Source organism: Cuculus canorus, chromosome Z, assembly GCF_017976375.1.
Source record: "Cuculus canorus isolate bCucCan1 chromosome Z, bCucCan1.pri, whole genome shotgun sequence".
NCBI lineage: Eukaryota > Metazoa > Chordata > Aves > Cuculiformes > Cuculidae > Cuculus > Cuculus canorus.
In genome coordinates, this window is record NC_071441.1 from 16,101,709 (window position 1) to 16,127,346 (window position 25,638).

General features: G+C 40.4%; 1 protein-coding gene across 1 annotated transcript in view; it reads left to right on the plus strand.

The window, feature by feature from the left end:
- The window catches only part of MAP1B (microtubule associated protein 1B), a 74,244-nt gene that overhangs the window by 32,254 nt on the left and 16,352 nt on the right, over positions 1-25,638 (plus strand). Inside the window, exons 3-4 of the mRNA XM_054054117.1 lie at positions 18,354-18,436; positions 23,609-23,749. Coding sequence (XP_053910092.1) covers positions 18,354-18,436; positions 23,609-23,749 — 224 coding nt within the window. The remainder of the gene's footprint in view (positions 1-18,353; positions 18,437-23,608; positions 23,750-25,638) is intronic.

Sequence of the window (25,638 nt, forward strand, 5' to 3'; positions counted from 1 at the left end):
GCTGTGGCATGATGATCTGCATACTACAAGAACTGGGCCAAAGAATTTGTGTTTTTGTTTTATAGCAACCAAGCCAAGGACAATTTGTAAATAAATGTGCCAATTTTCTTGGAATTCTTTGATTTTATTGTTGTTGTTGCTTGGCATGTGAAAGACAAAATATTTCCCTTCATTTTAACTATAATTATGAGGAGTTTCTTGATGAATGTATGAAATATTAGTGACAGAGGCTAGTATTCATACCATACAATATCTTTGCTTAGAATTTGATTGGACTGTAGCTCATGCTTTGTTTTCTTCAAATTAAAAACAAAAAGCACAGATACTATCTCACAGTATTTGAGGGAAAAAGAGGAAAGTAGACCTGCTAGAAATGTGGACACCTTGCTGAGACCTTCAAGTTGGGAAGTAAGGGGTGCTAGGAATGAGGCTACATGCACTGTTCTGAAATCTCTATCTGTTTTACTCCTACCTTGTTAGGGATTGTGTAAAGCACGGGAAAGCACAACTCTGACCCACCATTTTTTTCCTGGAGGTGATGGTGAAGTAAATTTACCCACTTCAGTGTCTCTGATTTCAGCCGAGCCCAGTGTTCGTCATCGCAAAGGATGGATCCTAAAACTGGGATGCAATTTCCCCATGGAATCCTAGTGTGAACTATCTTGCGGCAGTGACAAGGCCCTCTCATGTCTGGGTGATACTTGATCTCCTCAGGGGTGATTTTTGGTTTGTTAGTAAACACCTCATGCCTTGCAGGTCAGTAAATGCTGCTTCTTCAGGTCCTTCCCTTTAACTATCAGCAGCTTTAGGGTAAGTGTTCAAGGTTCCCAGCAGTCTGGTGTAAGGATAAACATAGATGATTTTCTTTTTATCTTTCTTAGTTATATACAAAGAATAAATTACCTCTGTATGTAAAGATACAATCACTTAACCCAAGCCTACCAGCAGTCATGTCCATTTTTTTTCTTAAGCGTTCATAAAAAATTAATGAAATTTTGTCCAGTGATCTGTTAAAAATTAAATAGCAGCATATGGGGTTTAGCCCATACTGCTAGGCTTGTGTGGGGAAAGCCGCTGTAACCAACAGTGTTTTTTATAATCACTGGGTGTTTTTTCCATTTACAAACCCCAGCTATTTCAGTGTTGCACTGTGCCAGTTCTGTTCCAAATGAGGAAAGCACATGATTCTCAGGACTGAGTGAAGTTTTCATCAGTCTAGTTAAGGACTGCTTAGTAGTGAGGAGTGTGGGAAACGGAGCACATGCTGCAACACTCTGTGGGCTACAAGTTGAATTCTACGTATCAGCTGAAAATTTAAAACAAACAAACAAACAAACAAAACCCCACGCACATAGAGTTCTTTGAAGAAGTTGTCTCCAGTAATTACTGTTAGGTTAAGAAATGCAGGCAATTTAGAATGCTGTTATTCTTTGGAGACACAGTGAATTTTTTTGTGCAAAGGTGATGTTGCCTTTCTTCCTGCCACATGTGCAGACTGTACCATGAGACAGATGTGGCTTGAGGCACATTCAGTCTGAATTTGTACAGTACTTGACTGTCATAATGCTACTTTTGGACTTGACTTTCTTCATTTTCCCTGTAGATGTCTGCTCTTAAGCAACACATAATGTTACACCATTGTATCTGAATCAGGAAAATGTTTTTTTCTTGATTTTTGCAGTGATGGTCTTCAAAATATCTAGGAATGGGACTGCTTTAGTACATGCCTGTCCAAAGACGCACAATCAAAGCTTATGAATATCCTCAGGGAGTCTTCCCAAATGCTATGAAATTCCCACTTTTGCTGCTCTAGATTTTGCAAAATTTCGGGTGGAAAACCTACAGGAATTTTCCATACCAGCTAGATCAAAATGAAGATGTTAGTTGTTGGTGAATTATTTATTCTTACAAAACTTAAACAAAACTGTCTTTGCTGTATCTACTGAATTTGCTACGTTGCTTCAATCTCATTGATGTGGGAACTGAGATTTTTTTCCCCTGTCATCTAGACTTTCTGCATATCACATCCTTTTAAGAAACTCAAGATCTTTCTTTTTCCATCTCTCATGTTCCACAGTAGTTTTATCTGGGGAAAGTCAGCATGAAGATAGTTTTGACAGTATGACCCTCCGGGGCTACAGGTAAGAGCCTCCAGACTTGAAGACTCTTGGAGCGTGTTTCCAGGACCAGGCAGTGCACAGAGGTAAAGCCTGAAGCTTGCTGGAGAGAGGAGCCAGAGACTCAGAGAGACCATTTCTATGCATAAGAAAATGGGCTGGCTCTCTTTAAAAATACGCTGATTCGAATAGAAACTTTAAATCTCTAAGATCTGCCCAGAATTGCTCAAATGCTACCACTTCAGATAAATTATCAGTGTCTATCATTATGAAATCCCATGTGAAATATAGGAACAACACGTTTTAAATGTACAGAAATACTGTATATTTCTTTCTTTAATGCTTCCATTTTAATTGCAGCTCTCATTTCTCTTATTTCCATATCAACACGAGTTCTATTAAAAATATTCTGCCAGCACATCTCTAGATTTTGGTTTTGGCACATTGTAAATGCATCTTCTCTAATTATTTTTAAAGTCTCATCTTCACAATCTATTGCTGGAGGCTACTTGGTGTCGGTTGCCAAAAGTAATTAGAAAGATGGAATTTGTCTAAAAGTTGGTGATCACCATTCTTCTTCCTTGTATCCTAAAACATCGCAACTGGAGACAAGCCAAAGGAATTAATTCTAAGACTGAGCCTTGTAAACAAGTCTCTTACATTTGATTCTTGTAAATGTCTAGATTTCACATACAGAAGCAGGCATTGCCAACAGTAATTTTTTTTCACAGCTTGATGAAATCTGTACGATGGAACCAGCTTTAATTATTCGTTTGGTGCCTGTGAACAGTTGCTTAGTGATTGGTGACCTTTCTGTTCAAATCTGCAGTAAAACTGATTTGTGAGCAAGGCCACTAGCTGGTTTAAGTTGGTATGACTGCTGATTTAATTGTTACACAGCAAGTGAACAGAGCTAAATAATTCCCTGTGTATTTAACAATTATATGGATAGCTTCTACAGATAAGACAGTACTAACCAATAAAAGAGACGTCTCATGGTTTTCAGAGTACTGGTTTCTCTTTTACAGATGTCTTTATTTGCTCTAATTGTTGTCTTGAAGAGTACTTAAATTGAGCCCTGCAGCAGTGTTACTTTTGGAAAATATTAGGTGAAGCTGTTTATATTGTAGCTCAAGAAGATGAGCTTGTGTGAAATTTGCAATGAAAAACATCACAATATTTTAATTCCTAACTAAACACCTTTGTATATGATTCCATGATTCTTCCATAAAATTTTTTTAAGGATTTGTGTAGTTAAAAATTAGTTTAAAAGGCTTGATTGTTTAGTTAAAAATATTCAAACTGAAAATAAAAACACATGTTGTTCTCAGTGGGGGAGAAAGTGTCAGGAGAATAGATTAATAGCAGTTCACAGATTAATCTCCTAAGCAGCGACTGGTCTGTGCATGTGTTGTGGAAGCAGCTTTCCAGTTACAGGGCACCAGGTGGTCACCTATGTTTGATTTAAGAAGCAAACAGTGCCACAAATGCTATTAGTAGTGTGTAATGAGATTAAATCCCTATAGTACTTGCAATATCCTTGAGGTTTTTCCCTAAAGCAGCGCAGGACTTATCACCACCTCTTAAACAATGAAGACTTTAATCTTCCATTGTTGTATGCACATATCTCTCATCAGCATCAATAGGACTTAAGCATGCGTATAAAGAGAAGAACTTAAAGTTTAAGTAATCACGGAATGCTAAACATTTCCAACAATTTCACAAAGGACCAGGTCAAAATTGTACGATTATTCCCACTGGGTGATGTTAAGTATTTTAAGAGATTTGCATTCTTGAGAAATAAAGGCTGATTAGAGGTTCCTAAATATCAACGAAGATTTAGGAAAAGGCGAGAAGACACAGCTGCAAGCGTCAGAATCTGAGGAAGAGTTCATATTTGATTTAATGTTTTTCCTTTCCATGACAGGGTGAGATTCTCTTTGCTTTCATTTTAAGGTAACTCATTTTGATGTGTACTGAGCATTGCGGTGGACTTCCTGGGATTTTGGTGGATGCTTATCTCGTTAGAGGTGACACAGTTGTCTGTAGCAGCTCTTGCATATGCAGGAGGGAACTAGTTCACCGCGTGCAAATTCTGTGCTCTCCTGTAAAAGCTTGCTGTGACTGTATAAGCAGAAAGGATCCTCCCTTTATGAGCTTGCAAGAGTCATCCTCTGTTCCCCAGCTCAGAAGCTGCCTGAACAATTTCTAGGGGCATCTGCTTCTTCCTAGGAGGATGTTTTGCAGTACAAAAGGGTGTTGGAAATGGTAACTCAAGTATTTGAAGATTAAAATAGGAGCTTTCAGAAAGATCTATTCCTCACTTATTTTTGCTTACAGAAGTCCTTGTAGGGGAGACTATACAGGCACCAGTAAGAATAAAAATAATCCAAGTTACATTCTTGACTGGCCTTTGTGAGACTCTTGACTGCCCACTTTGTCTATTAGAGGGCCAGCTTTGGCTTTCACACTTGCCAGTTCACTGATTTCTGGTATCCAAGTCCTTTGATTGCCATTAGTGGGTATTTTTTCTTGTATCGTATCAGTGGATAAGCTACCACTATTTGTTATTAACATGTTGCTTCTTGATACTACAGTTTCCACCACTAATTAGGGTAATTGGTTTGTTAAATTTTACGGTTTAGGTAGTAAAAGACATTGAATTTTCGAGATAATATTTGGATATCGGTTTGTATTTCCTGAAGATACTTGAAGTTTTTTCCCTCCCTCCCTGTTTTTGATGTTCTAATTACAGGATAGCATTGACTTGTTCAGTCTTGTAGTGTAGTCCAATTGGTTGTACTTAAGTAAATCATCAGAAAATTTAAGGCCTAAGACTGGAGGGACTAATTTATGGCTTGTTTTAATTCCAGAAATAAAAGCCAGAAGAATGTTCCCTTTGTGCTGAAACATGTAGCTGGCAGGTGCACCTTCTTATTTTCTTCTTTGTAAAATGTGGAATTAATTAATAGTACTTGCCTGTATTATTCACGGAGGCAATTGATTTTATATTACATTTGCAATTTCTATAAAACCGTCACGGAGAACTGCACACATCCAGTAAAGTATTGAGGATGAAGGTGTTTTGAGGCTTTCAAGTGAGTCTTTCTTTCAGCAGAGTAAGATCTCTGCCTTCTGGTAGGACAGTTGCTCTGTTCTTTCAGATGAGGAAAGCAGTTGCTGCTAGAATAGGACAGTGAATTCATATGCAAAAATTGATTAGCAACACTGCTTATCATTGTGGCTTTTTTTTACTGACTGTATGTAAAGTGAAATAAATGCTTTGGGCAAGTTGTCACCTGGAGCTGGGCAGCTGGGTGGTTGCAAGGGGAAATGCTTAAACCCAGTTCTCATTAAAGACTTAGAGCATCTTGTTAGGTTTTGTAGAAGAATATTAGGTTGCAGAAGCTCAGGGGTATTCCACAGCTGGTAAATTGGTTGATAGTAATAATACATTCAACAGAATGACAATTTTCTGAAGCACACAAAAGTAAACACAAGTATTAAAAAATATAACTTTTCTGCTGATATACAGCTATTATAATTGTGTGATTGGTTCAGGAAACAGCAATAAAGCCGGAATGTTACTTGTGAAAGAAGAACTGTGGTCTTAAAAAAACCACCACTAGATAAATTATGTTCAGGGAGGGATTTTGGCAAACAGCCTAAGATTTTTATTGTATGTAATTACACTACAAGTAACAAAGGTAGGTTATAGACTGTGGGGGTTTTTCCCTAAGAAAACATATTGATTGCCAGACTGTAGGAAGATTCAAACATAAATAATTTCATGTGCTACAAAGTTAAGTGCCATTAGTGTGCAGAGTTCCCTGCAACAGGCCTTACTGTTTGCAAATAGTTCTGTCACTCGTTATTCACAGGCAATGAAATCCTTCTCTGATTTGAACTAGAATAAAGCAAAAAAACTTTAATAAATACATGTAAAAGAAAATTGTGCTTGAGGGGAAGAATAGATTCCTCATGTGTGAAACTTCTGTACGTTGTATTGACTTGTCTGACTTCAAACAGAAATGGTAGATGACTTAAAAATAAGTTGCATATGCAGTAATGACCCCAAGACTGTAAATATCCCCCAGAGAATTTTAATTGGAGCTTTGGGTTTGGCTTCAGCTGCCATAGTGATGAAAGCCCATTAGTAAGAAAGCTGCGGCAATTTGGAAACATTGTTAACAGATACCTTTTGAGATGATCAGAATTCAGAGACTTCTCCCTGAAGGGAGAAAGTGAAAGACTAAAAACGTATTCAGGTAGGGATGTCTGGGAAGAGGAAAGGCAGACTTCTGAAATTATTTTTGTTCTGAAATATTCTTTTCAGTATTTATCGTTTTGCTGCTCATTTTGCGTTTATATCAGCTTTTCCCTAATGCTGCAATGCCTCCTTTTCCATATGAAGGTGGGAGTTGCAGTGAAGCATCTGCATAGAGTGCTGCAGAGAAAAAGAAAATCTGAGCAATCTTCCCTTCTCTGGCAGTCAGGGTGGTGAGGGAAGAATGGTACAGCCAGGGACTGCAACACAAGGAGGTGAAATGGAAGAATGTGAAACCCAGATTTTAGCGATGGCAGCATTTTAAGGGAAACAAAGTACATTTAACGGAGCTTATTTTGGGCTTTTTTTTTTTTGTTTTGCTTTGGATTTTTTTAATAGTACAGGAAGGATCTTGGCTACTTGCTTAAATTCCAATAAGGAGAAACATATGCTGATATTCCCTCTCTTGTTTTCAACAGCAGATATTTATAATCAGATAACATTTCCCATTCCTCATTGAGGTCAGTGGCAATTCTTTCTGTGGAGTGCGCTTGGATTTGAGTTAGAAACTATGTCATTTCATTCAGGTTAGCACAATCTTACTTTTTTATAAGTCATTAAAATGAATCTGATGTTTATTTTCCATACAAAGCAGTCCTTGGAATAAGTCCCAAGCACTTTTCCTTCGATGCACAAAAGAATAAATTTCCTTTTTTTTTTTTGACAGTGGAGGTGGTTCTGAAAGACATTGCACAGATCTCTTTATCTTTTCTGGTTAGTTGCATGCCCAAACACGGGCTCAGACAAGGACTGTCATTGACCTTCAGGACTGATGAGTCAGCTCTGCACCACTGCAGTCTCCCATCATGGTGCGTGTTGGCTGCCAGTTTCTATGCAGTACCAGGGCAGTGTTCTGTGCAGCTTAAGAAAATAGCTTCAGTTCTACAGATCAGTTCTGCGGTGTATCATAGAGCTGCCCTTGCCATTTTCTATGCACTTAAGACTTAAGGGTAGGAGAGAGAGAGATTAATGTGAGACAATGAAAGGATTGCTTCCTAAAAATGTAGGACTGACCATTCATTTACTAACTTGCTGTTAGTAGTTTTTTAAGATTATTAGTTGTGGTGGAAATGTGTAACTCAAGACAACTGCTTGCAGAGAATCACATGTGCCTACGAGCCTGTCTCAAGTTTATGAAATTCAAAAACTAAGAGAGCAAGAGCCTGAATTGCTTTGCTTTTGCCTAGATGGTCTTGCACAAATTTCTCACAAATTTCTGGATGTTGGTTTCTGCTTTCTGTTGCCATTCGTAAGCTCGAGTTTCAAGGTCTGCAGTGATAACATTAATACTTGTTAAAAAATATAAATATCTTAATAGCCAGGCAAGCGGTTTATGGAAGAATTTCAGCCCTGGGAAGTAGTTAAAGGTGACTTAGGGGGTCTGTCAAAAAAAACCCCAAATCCATTATGCATAGCTTTTAAGGTATTCGGTATTTTCAAATGCATTTTCTAATAGAGATTTACCTTGCAGAACCAAAAGGGTTTTGTCACTCCAGCACTCTGATTGGCAAAGATTCAAGTTTCTCTTTCTGCATACCTGGGAGATTGTTTCCTTATCTCTATTCTATGGGATTAAAATCCTTTCACACCTCTAAGTTCTAAAGATAAAATTAATTGTAAAGGTAGTTGTTTAGAGAAGACAGTATCTCCAGTGTTTTTGGTGTGCAAAACATGAAAGTATTCCTAAATAAGATTAAAATACCCGTTTGAGGAAGCCATTCTGCACAGTGAATCTTAGAATCATAGAATAGTTTGGGTTGGAAGGGACCTTAAAGAACATCCAGTTCCAACCCCCCTGCCATGGGCAGGGACACTTCCCACTAGATCAGGCTGCTCAAGGTCCCACCTAACCTGGCCATGAACACCTCCGGGAATGGAGTATCCACAACTTCTCCAGGCAACCTATGCCAGTGCCTCACCACTCTCATGGAGGAGAAATTCCTCCTTATGTCTACTCTATATCTGCCTCTCTCCAGTTCGTACCCATTCCCAATAATCCTGTCACTACAAGTCTTTTGTAAAAAGTCCCTCCCCAGCTTTCTTGTGGCCCCGTCAGGTATTGGAAGGTGGCTATAAGGTCTCCGAGCCGTCTCTTCTCCAGGCTGAACAAGCCCAACTCTCTTGGCCTGTCCTTATAGCACAGGTGCTCCAGCCCTCTGATCATCTTTGTAGCCCTCCTCTGGACCCATTTCAACAGCTCCCTATCCTTCTTACATTGAGGATTCCAGAACTGGACGCAGTACTCCAGATGAGGTCTCACAAGAGAGGAAGAGAGGAGCAGAACCACCTCTCTTGACTGCTGGCCACACTTCTTTTTGATGCAGCCCAGGATACGGTTGGCCTTCTGGGCTGTGAGCACACATTGCTGGCTCATGTCGAGCTTCTCCTTGATCAGCACCTCCTAGTCCTTCTCTGCAGGGCTGCTCTCAATTACATCATTTCCTATCCTGTATTGAAATCAAGGATTACCCCAACCCAGGTATAGGACCTTACACTTGGCCTTGTTGAACCTCATGAGATTCACATAGGCCCACTTCTCCAACTTGTCCAGCTCCCTCAGGATGACATCCTGTCCTTCCAGCGTGGCAACTGCACCACTCAGCTTGGGTGCACTCAATCTCGCTGTCAGTATCATTGATGAAGATATTAAACAGCACTGATCCCAGTACGGACCCCTGAGGGACACCACTTGTCACGTATCTCCATCTGGACTTGGAGCCATTGACCACTACTCTCTGAATATGACCATCCAAACAGTTTCTTATCCACCAAACAGTCCACCCATCAAATCCATATCTCTCCAATTTAAAGAGAACGATGTTGTGGGGGACCATGTCAGATGCTTTATAGCAGTCCAGATAGATTACATCCTTTGGTTTACCCATGTCCACTGCTGTGGTTACCCCATCATAGAAAGCCACTAGATTGGTCATATAGGACTTGCCCTTGGTGAAGCCATGCTGGCTGCTATTAATTACCTTCCTGTCCTCTATGTGCTTTAGCATGTCTTCTAGGAGGATCTGTTCCATGATCTTCCCAGGCACAGAGGTGAGGCTGACAGGTCGGTAGTTCCCAGGCTCATCTTTTGTACTGTTTTTTAAAAATGGGCACAATGTTACCCTTCTTCCAGTCACTGGGGATGTCTCCTGACTGCCATGACTTTTCAGATATCACGGAGAGTGGCTTGGCAGCCACATCAGCCAAATTTCTCAGGACTGTGGGATGCATCTCATCAGGTCCTGTAGATTTGTATATGTTCAGGTTCTTCAGCTCATCATTAACTCCTCTACAGCGGGGAGGTTTTACCCCCCCTGGTCACCATCTTTTTGTCCCATGACCGAGGAGGGGTGAGAAGAGTGGTTCTCAGTGAAGACTGAGGCAAAAAAATTGTTAAGTGCCTCAGCCTTCTCCTTGTCTGTTCATACAAGGTCACCATTTTCAACCATCAGTATGTTCTCTTTAACCTTCCTTTTCTGACTGACATACCCGTAGAAGCCCTTCTTGTTGGTCTTCACTTCCTTTGCCAAGTTCAGCTCCAGCTGCGCCTTAGCCTTCCTGAGCCGGTACCTACAGAACCACGCAGTGTCCCTATACATGTCCCAGGATGCCTGTGCTTGCTTGCACTGCCTGTGCAGCTCCATCTTGTTCTTGAGTTGGACCAGCAGGTCTTGACTCAGCCATGCTGGTCCCTTCTCTTTCCTGCCTGATTTGCTACATCTGAGGACTGAGCGCTCTTGTGCTTCATGGAAACCACAAAGTTCTTAAATATTTGCTTGCTCTATTCTGCTCCCTTGTCCTGAAGGACCATGTCCCAGGGGGTCCTACTGAGTAACTCCTTGAAGAGCTGGAAGTCTGCTTTCCTAAAATTTAGGGTCCTGACTATACTCCTCGCCTGTCCTATATCCCTCTGGACCTTGAACTCCATCAGTGCATGATCACTTCAGCCCAGGCTGCCCCCGAACCTAATGTCATTGATGAGTTCACCTGTATTAGTGACCATGAGGCCAGTATTGCATCCCCTTGGGTGGGGGTCTCTATTAGCTGGAATAAGAAATTGTCTTCAATGCATTCCAAGAGTCTCCTGGATTGCCTGCAGCTTGCTGTGCTACTTTTGCAGCATATGTTGGAGTGGTTGAAGTCCCCGAGTAGGATGATAGCTTGTGAGTGTGAAGGCTTCATCAGTTGGCTCTTGCTGGTTTTGGAGGAAGATCCTAAATTCTGGTTATATGGAGCATTAATAAGTGCTGTTTATTGCCTTGCAAAATCATTGAAAAGACTGAAAAAGGCTTCAAGGCCAAAGCAATTAAGACATAAAGACATTACCATGTTTGTGGGTGCAGCAGCCATCTAGCTATCTCTGAAACCTCTCATGTCAAGGTTGGAAGGGTGATTCCTGAGGGAGATGAATTCAGGTAAATAAATTGTTGATGAAAGCCCACATCAGACACCTGGGTTAGTTTTTTTGCTGCTCAGAGCCACACTGACTACAGCCATACTATTGAACAAGGCAGTTCTTATGGCTGAGGACATTGCATGGCCCTCTGGTAAACAATGCTGCCCAGGTATTAAACTGCTATGCTGTCTCAACACTCTTTTCCCCTCCTTTTCTATAATTACAGGAGATCATTTCTTGGAGTAGGGTCATAAAGCTGCAGTCACCTGTCTGCAAAGTGTAATTCCAGCTCTGCCAGTTCAGATTTATGTCCTTTGCTTGCCATTCTCTCACTGAAATTACAGTGCTGCCAAAAGGTGCAGACAAGGCTGCTGGGATTTGAGCTTTATCCACCATGTGGATTGTAAATAACACAACAAAAGAAGAGAAATGATGGAGTTCGGAGACAGCCATGCTTGATTACAGCAAGAATTAGGTGTCAAATGAGAAAGGAAAGACTGTTGTCAAGCACCCACTATCTCTACAACCACTGCTTAGGATATTGACTAATTGATGCAGAAATATGAGATCTTAGGTATTGGGAATAATTGGTTATCAAAAGATGAATAAGGAATATTTGATTTCCTAATGGAAGAAGTTTTTTCAGTAATCAAAGACAGTCACTCACTTCAAGAAGATACTGTGAATTTTAATGCTTGATAGTGATAACTTGCAGCCAGACTCATTGAACAGATTGATGCTGTGGTTGGCTACTGTATATGTTTTTCCTTAAGCAAAGTCAAGACTGAATCCTTTTGTCAGGAGCATGGGATTCTACTGCTATTGCAAGTTTGTTATATAAATAGTGGGTGTATTCTTGTTCTCTTTGACTGATTTTATTGAGATCTTCAGCAATCATGGTTTTAAATTTCATTCCTGCCCAGAGTCTCAGTGAAAGTAGTAGCAAAATCCCTAGGGTACTTGGTTCAGGTCTTTTGGCATATCCCTTTTTTTGGAGATAAACCCATCTTAGTAGGCATTAAAAATATCATATATAAGCTCTTATTGTGGTTTAGAGTGATTTGCTTCAACTTTTTTTCAGAGTACTTTTTGTACTACTGCTTTGTTCAGAGGAGGTTTGTAATGCTTCAGCAGTCCTTCATAGAGCCCTGAAGTTGTAAAACATAAGAGTTATGTGAAAAATACTGTTGCTGAAGGTACAGAATTATAGTTGAGGGGAACGATTTGCCCTTGACAGTAACAGACGGGAGTGAAAGGGCAGCAGTTTGCTTCCACTTGATAAATGGCTGTATTGTGACAACAAATTAGGTGTCACACGAAGTTATCAAATAGTGCAAGAAATCAATATTTACTGTGGAATATTGGTACAATTATTCTTTTGATGAGCATGGTGTGTGAAAACGTTTTGATATCTTGAAGTAGGGGATTTCAGTGGGAATGGGTAACAAAGTGGTGAAGTCTATCACCTGCAGTTCTTGCAGCAGCTCCTAGCACAGTTCAGTTCAAAAGCCTGCAAGTATTAGAGATTAAAGTTTGAAGCTGAAGATATGAATCCAACTATGAATATTAGTGCAAACAGGTCGGCTTCTCTAGCTGCTGTTAAAGAGTCCTAAGCAAGGATTGGTGGATTTGGCTTGTGTACAGTAACTGGAGGCTGAATTTTACAGTCACTCTTCAGGCTGCATTATCATCTTCTGTCTAGTCTTCCACTTTCAGGGCTCTATTATTACCTGGAAGCATAAACCCAAATGAGATCTGACAGATAAGGACTTTTCCAAGAACTTAAATGAAATTGCATGCAACTAGCATTATTTCATTAAATAAACTTGAGTTTAAAAATCCTAAAATGTGATGTGCAGCAGGGCATTGCCTTTCAAGATTTGTAGTAAGTTGTTGCAAGTCAGATGTGAACTATCACCAGGCTGCAGCTGAACTGTATGAAACTTGAATATAAATTCTGTTTATGTGTGGAGAGGGAAAAGATAAAACAGGAATTTATGCTTCATGCAGAGTCACAACACAGTTCAGTGTTCCAGCAGATCAGATGCGAGAACAATTAATGAAAATTTGCAGATGTGGTACATAATTCTTTATAAAAAGCGCTTTACATTAGATATGAATCTGAACTAAACATTTTGTTCAGAGCAGGCAAGTTTATATTATTACAAGGAAAACACTCACACTTTGCAGACAGTGTCACTTTTCCAAATCTTTGTCACCATCAGAGGGCTCAGCAGTGTTAGTAGAGCTGACTTTTTGTTCACAGCTGTCACATGAACTCAGCATCCTAGCAGGTATGGATTTTATTTTCACCTAGAAATGTGTAAAGTTCTCTGATATTCACACACATATAAGAGTTCTTGCTGGAAGAAATTACCATACCTTCCTCGCACCCATCTTAAATTTAAGAAGTCATTGGGCTGAACTGAACCCTGGAGGCAGTGACTCTATCTTCTCTGATGTAAATGGATTTATGCCTGTGTTAAGCACTCCCCATTATGTTAGCGACTTCTATATGACTGACTGATTAGCCTCTATACCTCCTGGCATCATCTGCAGGGCTTTCAGAGCATGCCTGGAAGGGGCTTTCTGAAGTTCTGCTGTCACAGTCCAGTGCCTGGACATTATACAGCCATTTCTCCATCCAGCCTGCAAATAATTTTCTTCTTACTTGCAAACAGAGAACTCTAAATTTTTAAAACATCAGAACTCTCTTTGGCAACTCTGTAAAACTCACTACCTTTCTTAATGTTGTACACTTCATTATTTCTCCAACTTGCAGTTTAGGTCAGCAGGAAACAACGTGCTCTGGTCGTCCCATGTCAACAAAGAAGGTGAAAGAGATGGAATGCTTCATATAATTTATGGACAATTTATTCAGATAATTGCAAATCTGCTGAAAAGGAGGATCTCCGTCCTTTCTTCTTGGTCTGGAATCATTGTTACAATGTAGTGCCTCAAGACTGACCATGGGAAGGTTTGGGGTCTGATTACAATTATGGCGATATTTGACAATTTATGCCCATTGATCTTTGAATTGAAAATAAGGATAAGTAGATTTGTTCATTTAGTATAAGGAATAGCAACCATCAGATGAGCAGTCATCCAGAACTCCAAATAATCAGATGGTAACATAGGAGAACCATGCTGAATGCAAGGTCAACCTGTCTTTTTTAGAGGACAGATTTGATGTTGCTGCTAGAACAAAGAGGGTGAAACAATGAGAAATTTGATTTGGTTAGGTAAAAAGCTAACTTTTTTTTTACTAGAGGAATTTATTGTTTTGAGCATATTGTGTTCAGAGAATATGATAACATTCTGGTAATTTTCATCAGTCATGGTAAATCTGAAAAAGATGTAGTTGAGATAGTCCTTGAACATCAGTTATTGCTTTCCAGCATAGTATTTCCCTAATACTGTCTTTCAGAGTGTTAGCAGCTCAAGGCCCATGCCCCATCTAACACCTCTTGGTGTCCAGAATTTTCTCCACAAGACAGGGGCAACTAGGAGGCCCTGGGAACTAGAGCTCTTAGTAAGTGCACAGCACTGAACATTTCCAGCTGCAGAGATCACTGTCTATTCATGGCTTGTGGGAAGTTTCATTAGCAAGTCTTGCAAGCTCTGCCATCTGATAATGCCACCCAGCACGATGACTGCAATAACACATCAGTCATCTCTTCTGACAGAGAAACAATACTTTAAAGTTCTTTGCCATGAAATGCAAAGATGCTTGAAGTTGCCAAAGGGTTGTGTTGGAATGTCAGCTCAGGTGTGAAACGGTCATCATCTTCAGGGAGAAGATATTGTCCCTTCACTCTTCTTGCCAGGAATCTTCACTGGAAAGACTTGCCTGTTTCCTCTGTGGATGGGCTTCTCTGAGTTTAATTTGTGTAGGAATGGCATTGATGGGGAGCAGGCAAATGCTGATGTCCTTCTGGGATGGTGGGAACTCCTTTGTTGTCTATAATATGCATCCCTGTGGGCTGCTGTTGCACAGGTGTGTCCAGTAAGGAGAATTGTGTCAATGATTCTTGGTTAAACAAAACTTGAAGGAGGGCTTCTTTCTTTTCCTTGCCATTCATTTGCATTTTATGTTTGCACAAAATTAACACAGTGACTGTTAAAAGGGGGTCCCATGATCTTCCTGCTTGATTGGCCTGAAAAGATCAACTGTGGAAGTTAAAAACCTGTTCAGTCACTTCTCTAAAAATGTAATTGATACCATTCCAATCTCCATAATGTTTATGAATGTCATTGATATTTGGCTGAGTAGGTGAGCAATAGGATCCTATGGTCACATGGACTGGGATGAGGCATGTGGAAACCACCCTTTAAGAAATTGTCACTTGTTTTTTATTTGTCCTCTCTTGTCTCCTTCTGATGCAAACAGCTGCCAAGACTCTTTATTAATATCTGCTTTTAATTTGAAGCCTTATTTAATGAAACTGAAGAGCAGATATTTTGACTTCTTCCATGCAGATTAATATTTGTGTCTGAATGTCTTTAGAGAGGACTTTGGCATGCTTTCCAGAAACTAGAAACAGGTAAAATCTATCCACCTAGCCGCCTTTGTGCACCCTAGAAGTTTCTTCCTTTCTAAATGCCACGTCACAAAAATGTTCCATCAAATGTGTATAGATCGGTTGCAAAAATCTGGTAGAGTTAGTATACTCTACATGAGTATCGGATCCTCCCCCTCTATCTGTAGTTTAGTAAGTCGCAGTCTCTTGCCGGTTTGTGAAATGTTGCTGCTTTCTGCTCCCACGCTGTGATAGTTTGTTTCTGTTTGATAAAACTGTTTTGGTGGGAGACTCCTCCATTCCAGCTGAGCATCTCAGGATAATCAACATGGGCTGCTGGCCTGTGTTATTCTTTCAAAATTGTCAACAGTTTTAATAAAAGATACAGTTTTTGTTTCTCAAGCAGTGACACAGGACCATGTTTTTGATAACAGCAAATAGCTGCAAACTTCCCAGGTCTTACATGGGATGGGAGTCGTTGCGGTGGCTTCACCCTACCAGTGCTTGGCTTCCCACCCTCTGTGATAAGCAGTAACACCTGTTGATGTTGAGAAGTTGAAGAGGGAGGCAGTCACACGTGCAGGTCTAAACAGGCAGTGTGTACGTGCCTCTGGGAATCAGTCTCAAGGTGCATGAAACCACGCAACCACTGGAGGAGGGTGGCCCTTGGAAGAGTAGGATGCAAGTAACAAAGATCATTGCTGGTCAGCGAGAGTTGTGACTCCTCAGGTCAAATCCTTCCCAGCTACACAGATATTTGTCTTGAGGCAGCTTCAGTGAAGCCTGAAGTAGGTACTTTGAGTCAGGTAAACTCTGCGTCTTTGTCTAATTTTGCATGTATCTGATTGTGTTTCTTTTCTAGTTGTGTTTAATGTGTAATATCTAACCACCTATGAGGCTTAGTCTGGCCTGAGCAAAGTGTGTGCTCTGTGTCACGGACCATTAAGTGAGAAATTTCTGTGGAAACTAAAGAGTGTTGGTTTCTTTTGTTTTCTGTCCAACACTAAAGACTAGATTAAATAAACTCTGCCTAATCTCTTCCTTCGAAGGAAATCTGCAGGATAACTAATAAATATCAGCTTGCAGAGCATCCTCAGAAGGAGTCTGTGGTAACAGAGCCATCTGGATGTTTTACTGAATGTAGACTTATATTTGCATTCCTGTTAGGCAAAGGGAAACAGCAGCATTTAAATGAATTAAATTACAAAGAGTAATGCCATAACTGACTGCTGCAGAGAGAGACCTGCCCGCCTCTGCTTTCATAAAATACAGTCTATATCCTTTCAAGGAAGTGTACCAAAAGAATACATCTTAATAAGAATCTAATACTTCAGATTAATTAGATTACTATCCACACATCTCTAGGCACTGTCATTCACAAGAAAGTAAACTATAACCCCGTCTCACATTTTAGGAACATTCTTTCTTTTCCCTTCTTATTCACTTTCCATCATTTGGTTATCAGCTTTTCCACTTATAGATGCAGAACTTCCTCAGAGCAAAAAGGAAAGACACAGCACACTGCGAGCTCAGTGGGTGAAGGCAGGAGATGGACATCCCTGATGGCGGCAGGATGCACAGCCCGGGATTATGTGGCCCGGGGGGCAGCCCTGAGGCAGTTCTCTCAGCCCGCCGTGGGTGCCCTACTAAAGGCAAAGCGTTTTTCAGCCCGGCCATTCGTGGGTTTATGTCTTTTCACAGGAAATTGTTCCCAGTTGGCAAATAGGTGTCTTGTTCTGTGTCACTCGAACTTCCTTTTGAGCGCAATTAATTATTTTAATTGATTAATATTGCACCAAGTGGATTGCTGGGAAAGGACAGCTCTTCTGTTTTTTTGGACTAATTACCAGTCTGGATTTCTGAATAACAATGTGGCTGCTAATTAATCTGACTGCAGTTCTCACAGAAAGACACCCTGATAAGAACTTGCTAATTAACATATGAAAAAAAGAATGTCAGGAGTACTGTTGTGTTTTTCTGGCATCCACTCCTAGTCAGATGAATATCACTATTAAATACAGAGACAGACTAACTACTAAGTATGAAAGCCAGTGGGCTGCAAGACTGCTCCAAACTTACCCAGATGTTATTTATTTGGGAGCCACTGCTCTTTGTACACCCCCTTTCACTCTCACTTCCTAACATAGCTTGCTACATCTTTTGTAAGCTGGACAAAAATGAGCCAGCAACTGTCTTATCATCCCCATGGGGAATTTCTCTCAGTGTCCCAATGTTAGCATTAGCTTAAGGCTGAAAAGGTAGTTTTTGGCAGGGTGGGTCCCAGCGTTTACCTGGTGCAGCCAGGGACCTGGTGTTTTCCTGGAGTGCTGCCTGGCTGGATAGCTCTCCCACAGTGCATGTCAGGGAGCACTGAAGTGCCACGCTGAACAGTGCTGGTGGTGGTGGACAATGAGGACACCCCTGGCCTCCTTTGCTTGTCTCACAAATTGTGCTTGTTAGCCATGATGGGCAGCCCTGGCATTATAGCCCAAGTATTCATTTCTTGCAGCCCATGCTAATTTTCTTCTTAATGCAGCTAAGCAGTTCATCATTCCTAGAAAAACTCTATTTTAAGTGACCTGGTCATGTTACAGGACTGTGTAATCTCGGCTGTATTTGTGGTGTAAATACATCCATGAAAATACAGGGCCAGATGCTCAATCGGTGACTGATCCACACCAGCTCTATGAGAACAAGGTGAGTTATAGGGGCTCTTCAAGCCAGGGTGAAGGGACAGGACCTGGTGCTGTTGCCATTTGTTTTCATTACTTGGATTTTCTGGGCCAGAGTTTCTGGCCGACAGGACAACATACCACAGGTATTTCTGAAGGCCAGAGCAGCGCAGCAGCTGCTGTGTCTGGTATGTGCTGCTCTGGGTAACTGGAGAAATGTCGCACAGTGTGACAATGGACAACAAGCTCATGGAAAGTGCTGGTTTAAAGCATCCTGGTTGAAATTAATTTCTTCTATTTTTTTTTTCCTCTCTGTACTTGCAGGTCAGAAGATTCTTCATCACAGAAGTGATGTCTTAGAAACTGTAGTCCTGATCAATCCCTCAGATGAAGCTGTTAGTACTGAGGTGAGTCAGAAATACTTCATTGGATGTGTAATAAAACTCCATTAAGTAGACAGGATGAGAGCAGCGAAGCAGATACAGTTTAGGTGACGCTTGAGTATCAACTCCTGCCTCCCAGCCTAGCGACTGACAAACCCCAATACTATCTTTTAGACCCTTGGCAGACTAGAAATAGGTCATAACTGTGGATGAAAGTACATGCTAGGAATAAATATCATAAAAGAAGTTAGTCATTCCTTGATTTTCTCCTTGATTTCCCAGACTCCTGACAAAAACACATATCTCATAATCCACCAAATACCCTTCTTGATGGAGCAAAGGCAGCTGTGGTGAAACTGCATCTGCTTTTCTTCTGCTCCTCTATTGTTTGGTAGCTCTGGATGCCTATTTTATGCATGAAAAAAAGTTCCTGAAGGTGCCCTGAGACAAAAATAGGTCTTTAGGAAGAATTACCAGCTGTGCAGTGGTGACTCTTGGTTGATCTGTCTGTCCTTGAAAAAGCATGTGAAACAATGAGTGGACTCTGGAGAGTGCCCCGGAAGAGGAATGCCAATTCCTCATCAACTCACTAGAGTCAAAGAACTGAGCGTGTAGCTCAGTGACAAAATCAACAAATTTAGCCAGTGACTCTAGAGGTTGAAAAAATAGAGGTAATTACATCAGTAGCCTGTGCTGGGAAGCACTGACAGTACCATTTCTGTTGAGAAAGGAAGCAGCTCTACTTGTAGTACATAGTGAAAAATCTGTTTTGTTACCAACCTCAAGTAATATTAAACAGAAACAAGACGAAGGACTCTAAAACAAACAAAATGTCTCAAATTGTAAAAGTTTAAGTAAGTAAGTCACCTTAGTTAATTCATTGAAAAACTCTGTAAGAAAACCTCTTCCAAGGCATTAGAGGTATTTAGTAAGGGGCAAGAGGGTCAACCATGTAGCAGCTCTTAATACACTAGGACATTCAAATTAAAAAGCTATGAAGTGAGCCAAAGGAACTGCCAAAGGTAGGGCAGTGCTGTTTCTGGCACTATTGCTTACCATACCTTTGATGGATGACCACATCAAGAACGTGGTCTGAGACCCATTAATGACTTCTAAACCCCGGCTTTACTGCTTTGGCTTTGGAAGATATTTGTCTAGGTTACTGTTAACTGCCTATCACTAGGCTGTGGGAAGCAATCTTTTCTTTGCTTTCATCTTGCCAAACTGATCACAGCTTAGGGTTTGGAAGCTGAGATTTAGCCTGGTTGGCTAAGCAGTACTCTGAATGGACACAAGCCAAGAAAAAGACACAAGAAGGAGACAGGAAAATTAAATCAGAGGTGGAATAGACATGCTCTGGCCATTATGGCAAATAGAAAATTTAGTTTCAAATATCAAGAGATTTCCAGATTGCATCTGGGGAGACAGTGATATATCATGGACCTATGACTCATCAGAAAAGGAACTTGAATCTGTTCATTCAGGAAAAACAAAGGAAAATTATATTAAACGAAATTCCTGATAATCTGGTTGGTGATAGCCATACTGGTGCAGGTCTGAGCATGGTTCTGCCCAAAGATTCTATTGTGTTCTGTTAAATGCCAAAAGACGTCCCAGAAGAAAGAGGCACAAGGGAAAAGAGGCCTTAGTTTTCCGAAGAAAACATGTTTTGGAAAACCCCATGAACAGTTACTTCCTTCTTAAGAAGACCCCACGCTGCTGTTCTAATGCTCTGTGACTCTGCCAAAAGACTGGAAAACTGATGATCTCCTGATGCTCTGTCTTCTGTTCACAGTCCATCTTTACCTCTGCTTTGACTGAGGCTACCTTTGCTGTTTGCTTCATTCAAGGAATTTGGGGCTTCAGCCAAGAATAAAGCTGAACAGAATCATCAGCTTGTAGTATTTATTCTGAAAATGTATGATCTCAAAATCAGGAGACTGGTAGCCCTTCAGGAATCCCCGATTATACCCAGACGCAGAATTTATGTGTCTCTCAAAGGTCTTTTATGTGTATTATATATTATGCTTTGTAATCTGCAAGCATTTATTTACTTTTTTTTTTTTTACGTAGTTTGCTATGTGTGTAGAACCTACTTCATAATCAATGTATAGAATAGGTTGAAGGGAATTATGTGACAGTCACGTATCAGTGATTTACAAGTCAGGAAGTAATTTTGCTGTTGGAAAACCTGGTGGCTTTACACATAAATTGGAAGACTGCCCAGCACTGCTGCCAGCAATGAGAAGAGGAAGCTAGTTCTTTTATGGTCTTAAAACAGCTAAGAAAGGCAGGATTTGAGTGACACACAGGCAGACAGCTGCACTTATCTGTATTTTTGTCTGGAACATAAATAGATACACTCGATCCAGCAAGGTTATTGCTAAATTTGTAGTTATCTAGTGCAATTAATGACAAAGCAGCTTTAGTCCTACCCTTAGTTAAAGGAACTTTCTGCTGCTTGGCATCATGTTCAATTATCTTATAAAGTAACAATGAAAATGTGGTACAGTCAGGATTTTCTTTCAGATATTCTTCAGTGCCTGTTTTCTATTTGTACTGAAAACCAGTTGTTCAGCAGAGATTCAGGTTGAGCCTCTCTGGCTCAGCATTCCTGGCATGCGCAGGAGTTATTTAGAACATTGCTTAACGGTCAATATAAAAAATTGAACGAATAGCTTACTAGGAGATCTGAGGTGATTATGTCATCTCCATGGAGATGAAGCTTGGATGCAATACCATGTGGAATTGTTCCAGATGGACTCTGCTCATTTAGTTTAATACGTAGAAAGCCTTTTTCTGGAATCCCTGTGCTTGTTATTTAATTCCTCCTTCAACAGAGGGATTGGCCCAAATGAAATTCATTCCTTATTTTAGGCTTAATTGATATTTTTTGTATTGGACAAGACTTCTGAAGTGTTCACAAAAAATTACTTAACAATACAGAGTTCAACTCAATTTAGTTGAATTTTAGTAGAATTTAAGTTGAATTCAGCTAACAGAAGCATACAGAATATGGAGATTTCTCTTAGCATGCAAGGGAATCTCCCTCTAAGGGGAGATCTGGAATTATTAGTAGCTGTAGTGAGGGTCAAGTAAAGTAATGAGCTTCTCCTTTAAAGTAGTTGAGTTACTTGAAAATGCAGAAGTTGTTTCTCATTAGCAAGCTCATTTATTAATGGAGCAGATGATCTTGAGTGCCGTCACATTGTACATTCAGGACAAGCAGGTGATCAGGTCCAGTCAGCATGAATTTATGAAAGGCAGAAGCTTGACTGTCATGCTTTCCTTCTCTGACAAGGTGTCCCACTCAGTGGATGAGGGAGAGACTGTGGATGTTGTCTGCTTAGACTTCTGTAAAGCTTTTGGCACTGTTTCCTCCAGCATTCTCCTAGAAAAACTGGCTGCTTGTGGCTTAGACAGGCGTACTTTTCGCTGGGTAAAAAACTGTCTAGATGGCCCTGCCCAAAGAGTTGTGGTTAATGGAGCTAAATCCATTTGGAAGCGGATCACCATTGGTGTTCCCCAGCACTCAATGTTGGGGCTGGTTGTGTTTAATATCTTTATCAATGATCTGGACTAGGGGATTGAGTGCTATCTCAGTACGTTTGCAGACAAAGCCCAGTTGTGCAGGCTTGTTGATCTGATTGAGGGAAGGAAAACTGTACAGAGGTATCTGGACAGGCTGTTTGATTGGCTGATGTTGATTGAATGATGATTAACAAGGCTGAGTGCCAGGTCCTGCACTTGGGTCACAATGACGGCATGCAATGCTACAGGGTTGGGGAAGAGTGGCTGGAAAATTGCGTAGCGGAAAAGATCCTGGGGTTACTGGTCGACAGCCAACTGAGTATGACTCAGCAGTGTGCCCAGCTGGCCAAGGAGGCCACTAGATCCTGGCTTGTTTCAGGAATAGTGTGGCTATCAGGAGAAGGGAAGTCCTGGTGCTGCTGTACTTAGCTTTTTTGAGGCAGTACCTTGAATCCTGTGTTCTGTTTTAGGCCCCTCACTACAAGACATTGAGCTCCTGGAGTGCATCCAGAGAAGGGCAGTGCTGGTGGAGGGGCTGGAGAACAAGTGTTATGAGGAGCGGCTGAAGGAACTGGGGTTGTTTAGTCTGGAGAAGCAGAGGCTGAGAGAAGACCTTATTGTTCTCTACAGCTGCCTGAAAGGAGGTTATAGCGCGGTGTGTGTCAGTCTCTTCTCCCAGATAGCAAGCATTAAAACAAGAGGAAATGGCTTCAAGTCCTGCCAGGGGAGGTTTAGATTGGACATTAGGGAAAATTTCTTTGCTGAAGGAGTTGTCAAGCACTGGCACAAGCTGCCCAGGGAAGTGTTTGAGTCACCAGTCCTGAAGGGATTTAAAAGATGTGTGGACATGGTGCTTGTGGACTTGATTTAGTGTTGAACTTGATAGTATTAGGTTAAAGGTTGGAGCTGATGATCTTAAGGTTTTTTTCCAAACTGAATGATTATATGATTTGTGCCATCAGGCATCTACTTAATTTAATACTGCACAGTGAAAAAGGTCTTGGGCTCAGCACACCTTAAAAACTTATAAAGTCCATAGTAAGTGACGTCTTGAGATTTAAAAGGTGCGTGTAACTGTAACTGAGTGCTTGCAGTTTAGGTTTATGATTATGATGAAGCAGAATTGTCCCTTAACTTTCTAGATAATTCAGGTTACAACAGTATGACAGTCTGAATATCACACTTCTATGTGTGATTTGTGGGTGTTGCTTTTCAGTGACATTTTCACAACTGAATGTCAATTAATGCTGTAATCTGGGAAAAGAAGAACAGCATCTGAAAAACTGAGTCTGACACATGTCCATCACTAGCACGTGGGACGCAGTTCACCAAGGCAGTCTTAATACAGCCCTGCTAAACTTCACCAAGAGTTTTACAAGGAATGTGTTTCTTCATCGAAAACGTTATTTTCTCATTCAAATTTTATTCATTTTGCTCATTGTTCTTTTTTTCCATTAGTTAGGTTTATTCATCAGACCTTCTCTCTAATTGCTTATTGTCTCTCTGTTTTTTCCTTTTGTACATTTCTGATTGTCTTTTGTAAACAGCACTATCACTTTATAATGTTGTGACAGTCCTGGACACTGATGCAAAATATGTTTTAAACTAGAAGAGATAAATACATGGTAATTCCCTTTAATGATGTATTTCTTTCTTTCACTCTAGGTGCGCTTAATGATAACAGATGCTGCAAGACACAAGCTCCTTGTACTGACTGGACAGTGCTTTGAAAACACAGGAGAACTCATTCTTCAGTCAGGGTCCTTCTCCTTCCAGAACTTCATTGAGATCTTCACAGATCAAGAGGTGCGTCCAGAAAAGTGTCTTCAATGTATTGTCCCGTGAAGGTAGAGGTTTCTAAAAGACAAAAAATTGTTCTTTGTGTTGTTTGGGTTAGCATCAGCAGCCTGGTACTGGTGCTCTTTACTCTTCACCATAGGCTTTCTTAAAAAAAGTTAATTTTCTTTACAGTTTATGTAAATTACTTAACAAAATAATTAAATTTTAATTTGGGGAATGAAATTGTAACTTCCAAGAACAGAAAATCAAGAACAATGGAAGGAGATGGTGCAGTATTTGAAATATACAGGTTGTTTATTTAAAGTGTATATACAAAGCAGTCAAATTGATCCTGACACCAGGTTCTTGCCTGGTGGCAGCTAAGTGATAGTTGACATTAAATAAGACAGAGGGTGTCTGTTGGAATAACTGTAGATATTTGCATCACCTGTCTTCTTAGCCTCTTCATAGTAGTGTTTAAGATTTGTCCAGTGAAATCTGTAAATCTCATGCTTTCTCTGATAATTTTTTTTTCTTTCTTTTATCAGAAAGATGAGTATGAAGTATACTGGTATTTAATGCAGTTTGTTTCATGACTTGTTATTTTGCTGTCTTGCCTAATGTATTGTGTCTGAAAGCTCCCATAGGGTAGGAACTCACAGTAAACAAGCTGTCACACTTAATTTGCCTGCTGTGTAAAGTATATATTTGAATAAACTATATAGCTGCATCCCTACGAATTTAGTTCCTAAAATTAATTAAGAACATTTCAGTGGAGAGAGATTTGAAAGTTCAGCACTGAAAAAAGCAGTTTGCATGAGCTCCAGGATGACCTATATCCATTTGATCCTGTTCTTAGAACCTCTTTGTCCAGCAAATAGTTGTAGGGTTGTAGAAAGAGTAGATTCCTGCTTTCTGAAACATGGAGTTTTAAGCATCACATTTGTTTCAGGAAGCAGCAATGGCAGTTTGCAGAGTTACTTTTCTATGAAATTGCAAACCTGAGCTCCTTCTGTCTCTGACTATTTAGCAACACATAATTACTTTTTGAGTACATGCAAAACTAGGGGCAAGTCATACTGTTATTGTTGGGAAGTAATATTGTTGAATGGAAAGCAGAGGCTTGGGGGTTAGCCGTGAGTTACAGTCACCAAGGGATAGTCGCAGTGATGGACATGTAGGGCATACTTCAGTGGGCTATGAGTAAAGCTCACTTGCTTGTCTCTGTGGCTGGTAGCAGGCTTACCATCCAGCTGGCATGGTCTTCAGTGTTGCCTTCCAGCTTGTTATAGCTGAAGCTTTGTGCACTTGCTGCTCCTACAAGTTTTCACAAAAGCAAAGAAATCTGCATTTGCCATACTGAAGTCTATATGACTTTTGTTTAAAAGGTCCAATTACCAGGAAATTTTTAGGTAGTCTACAAATTAGAACAAATTATTAAAAAAAAGGGGCTAGAAATAAAAAATGGTTAGTGGTTTTCTAGGTGATGATTAGAAGAAAGAATTCCTGTGCTGTCCTGACCCTGCTGCATTTAACAGTATTAGGTTTACGGTTGGATGTGGTGGTCTCAAGGTTCTTTTGATACCTAAAAGATTCTATCATTCCATAAGCATCTCAGGTTTGCTGAGTACTGTGTAGAGTTGGTGTTTCTGACCTCTGGCCATTTTTACTTCCCTGGTCCAAACCTTTACTGTGGTCATGGCAAGTGCTTACAAATAAGTAAGCACTTATAATAAATAATAAATTTCCCTGTGGAAAATACTCATGCAAACTCTGATTCAGAAATCCATCTTTAGCCTGAAGAACTCCCTGCAGGCAATGCCTAAAAGTGGTGTTTTCAAATTCTCCTATGCCAGAAGATTGACAATGTCCCCTTTTACTGCCTCTGCAACAGCAGCTAGCAGAGGAAAACCTTT